The following is a 2,018-nucleotide window of genomic DNA, read 5'->3' as shown; positions in this document are numbered from 1 at the left end:
TTTTCTAATAATTAATATGATTAATTTTCATCATTAATTATAAATAAATATTTCATTAAATAATTATCTACTTTCAGTTATAAATTACAAAAAAAAAAAAGAGAGTATTTTTCTTAATGGTAATACATTCCTTATTTTTAGTTTTTAATTTAAAAAAATTAACTGTTTCAAATTCCCTTTAGAAAATTTGCTAAGAATTCACAAGTGAAGGTCCCAACATTTGGAGGAGGATTTTTCATTAATTGCATGCTTTTCATAAAAGGGATCACTTAAGAAAAATATAAAAAATAATAATAATAATAATAATATAAAGAAAAAGGAAAAAACATTTATCTATAAATAACTATAGGCCTAAAGACCATCGTAGAGTTGCTCATCCAAAAGCAAAAGCTACTCAACATACGTAGATTCGATGGCCACTGTTTTTGGGACTGCAGAGAAAGTAGCAGCATTCTTCTCCATTGTTTTTCTTCTTGTTCTATGGCTACGGTTGTGGGGTAGAAAGAGAATCAATATGATTCGATCGCTTCTTCGCAATTTCTCTAATATCCATGATTATACCACTTCTGGTCTTCGACGAAGTGGAGGCACATTGTCATTCAAAGGACCTTGGTTTACTGGCATGGATTTTTTGGTGATTAGCGATCCCATGAATGTCAATCATATTCTAAGCAAGAACTTCACCAACTATCACAAAGGTCCTGAGTTCAAGCAAATTTTTGAGCCTCTAGGAAATGGCATTTTCAATGCTGATTCTGATAGTTGGAGTGTTCAAAGAAAAATATTTCACTCTTTATTAATCAAGAACAAGAAGTTTGAGTTGGCTGTAGAGTTTACTTTGAAGCAAAAGATCTTACAAGGTCTATTTCCACTTCTGGAAAATGTCTCACAAGTAGATATACAAGATGTTTTCCAACGATTCACGTTTGACAATATCTGCCAGTTGGTTTTAGGGTTTGACCCAAATTCTCTTTCTATTGAATTCCCTGAAGTTCCTTATCAGAAAGCTTTTGATGACATAGAAGAGGCTGTCATGTATCGGCATGCAGTGCCTGGAAGCATATGGAAGTTGCAAAAATGGCTTCAAATTGGGAAAGAGAAGAAGTTGAAGGAAGCTTGTAAGATTTTTGATGATTTTTTGGAGCAATGTATTATAAGAAAGCGAGAACAGTCAGACCAAAACTGCAAAGAACAAACGGAAGGAGAATATTTTGACTTGTTAACATATTTTTTCGCAGAAGGTGATGAATTTGCAGCAGCAGCAGCAAAAGGAGGTATTCACCTTAAATCAAGCAAGTTTCTAAGAGACATGGCAACTAGCCTATTGGTAGCTGGGAGAGACACCGTAGGTGCTAGTCTTGTTTGGCTATTTTGGCTTGTTGGAACACACCCATCTGTAGAGAAAAAGATTTTGGAAGAAATCAAATCAACTTTAGGAGAAAAAACAGATGAAAAATGGAGGGTTTTCAGTATTGAAGAGGTAAGAAAACTAGTTTATCTCCATGCAGTTATATGTGAGGTTTTGAGGTTGTATCCATCAATACCTTTTCAGCATAAAGTGTCAATAGAGAAAGACATTCTTCCTAGTGGGCATAGGGTGCCTAAAAATATGAGGATCTTGTTCTCCTTCTACTCGATGGGCAGAATGGAAGAAATATGGGGTAAAGATTGTTTAGAATTCAAACCAGAGAGGTGGATTTCAGAGGGAGGAGGAATCAAACATGTGCCTTCTTACAAGTTCATAGCATTTAATGCAGGACCCAGGAGTTGTTTAGGTAAGGAATTATCCTTTATACAAATTAAACTCATTGCTGCTTCTATAATGTGGAATTATTCTCTTCAAGTAGTTGAAAATCATCCTGTCAGTCCATGTGTTTCTGTAATACTTTATATGAAAAAGGGTTTGAAGGTTAATGTTTTTAAAAGAATTGCTGCTTGAAACCAAAGCAATTCTTTATTTTATGTAATGTTCTGTATTTTGAAAACAATAAAAATCAGTGTGGTCGTTGCTTAATCTA

The 2,018-nt window shown here is 34.0% G+C and overlaps 1 protein-coding gene across 1 annotated transcript; it reads left to right on the top strand.

Annotated features, from left to right (window-relative positions):
• The first annotated feature begins 343 nt into the window (after positions 1-343).
• LOC110616847 (alkane hydroxylase MAH1) lies at positions 344-2,018 on the top strand. The gene has a single exon (XM_021759346.2). The coding sequence runs from the start codon at positions 413-415 to the stop codon at positions 1,937-1,939; it is 1,527 nt and encodes a 508-aa protein (XP_021615038.1). The 5' UTR covers positions 344-412; the 3' UTR covers positions 1,940-2,018.

This window comes from Manihot esculenta, chromosome 6 (assembly GCF_001659605.2).
Source record: "Manihot esculenta cultivar AM560-2 chromosome 6, M.esculenta_v8, whole genome shotgun sequence".
Lineage (NCBI taxonomy): Eukaryota > Viridiplantae > Streptophyta > Magnoliopsida > Malpighiales > Euphorbiaceae > Manihot > Manihot esculenta.
The sequence above is the reverse complement of the archived record's forward strand: the minus strand, read 5'-3'. Positions and strand labels throughout refer to the sequence as shown.

Bases quoted from the DNA above. Each gene is read 5' to 3' on its own strand.
- LOC110616847 (XM_021759346.2), top strand. From the start codon at position 413: ATGGCCACTGTTTTTGGGACTGCAGAGAAAGTAGCAGCATTCTTCTCC.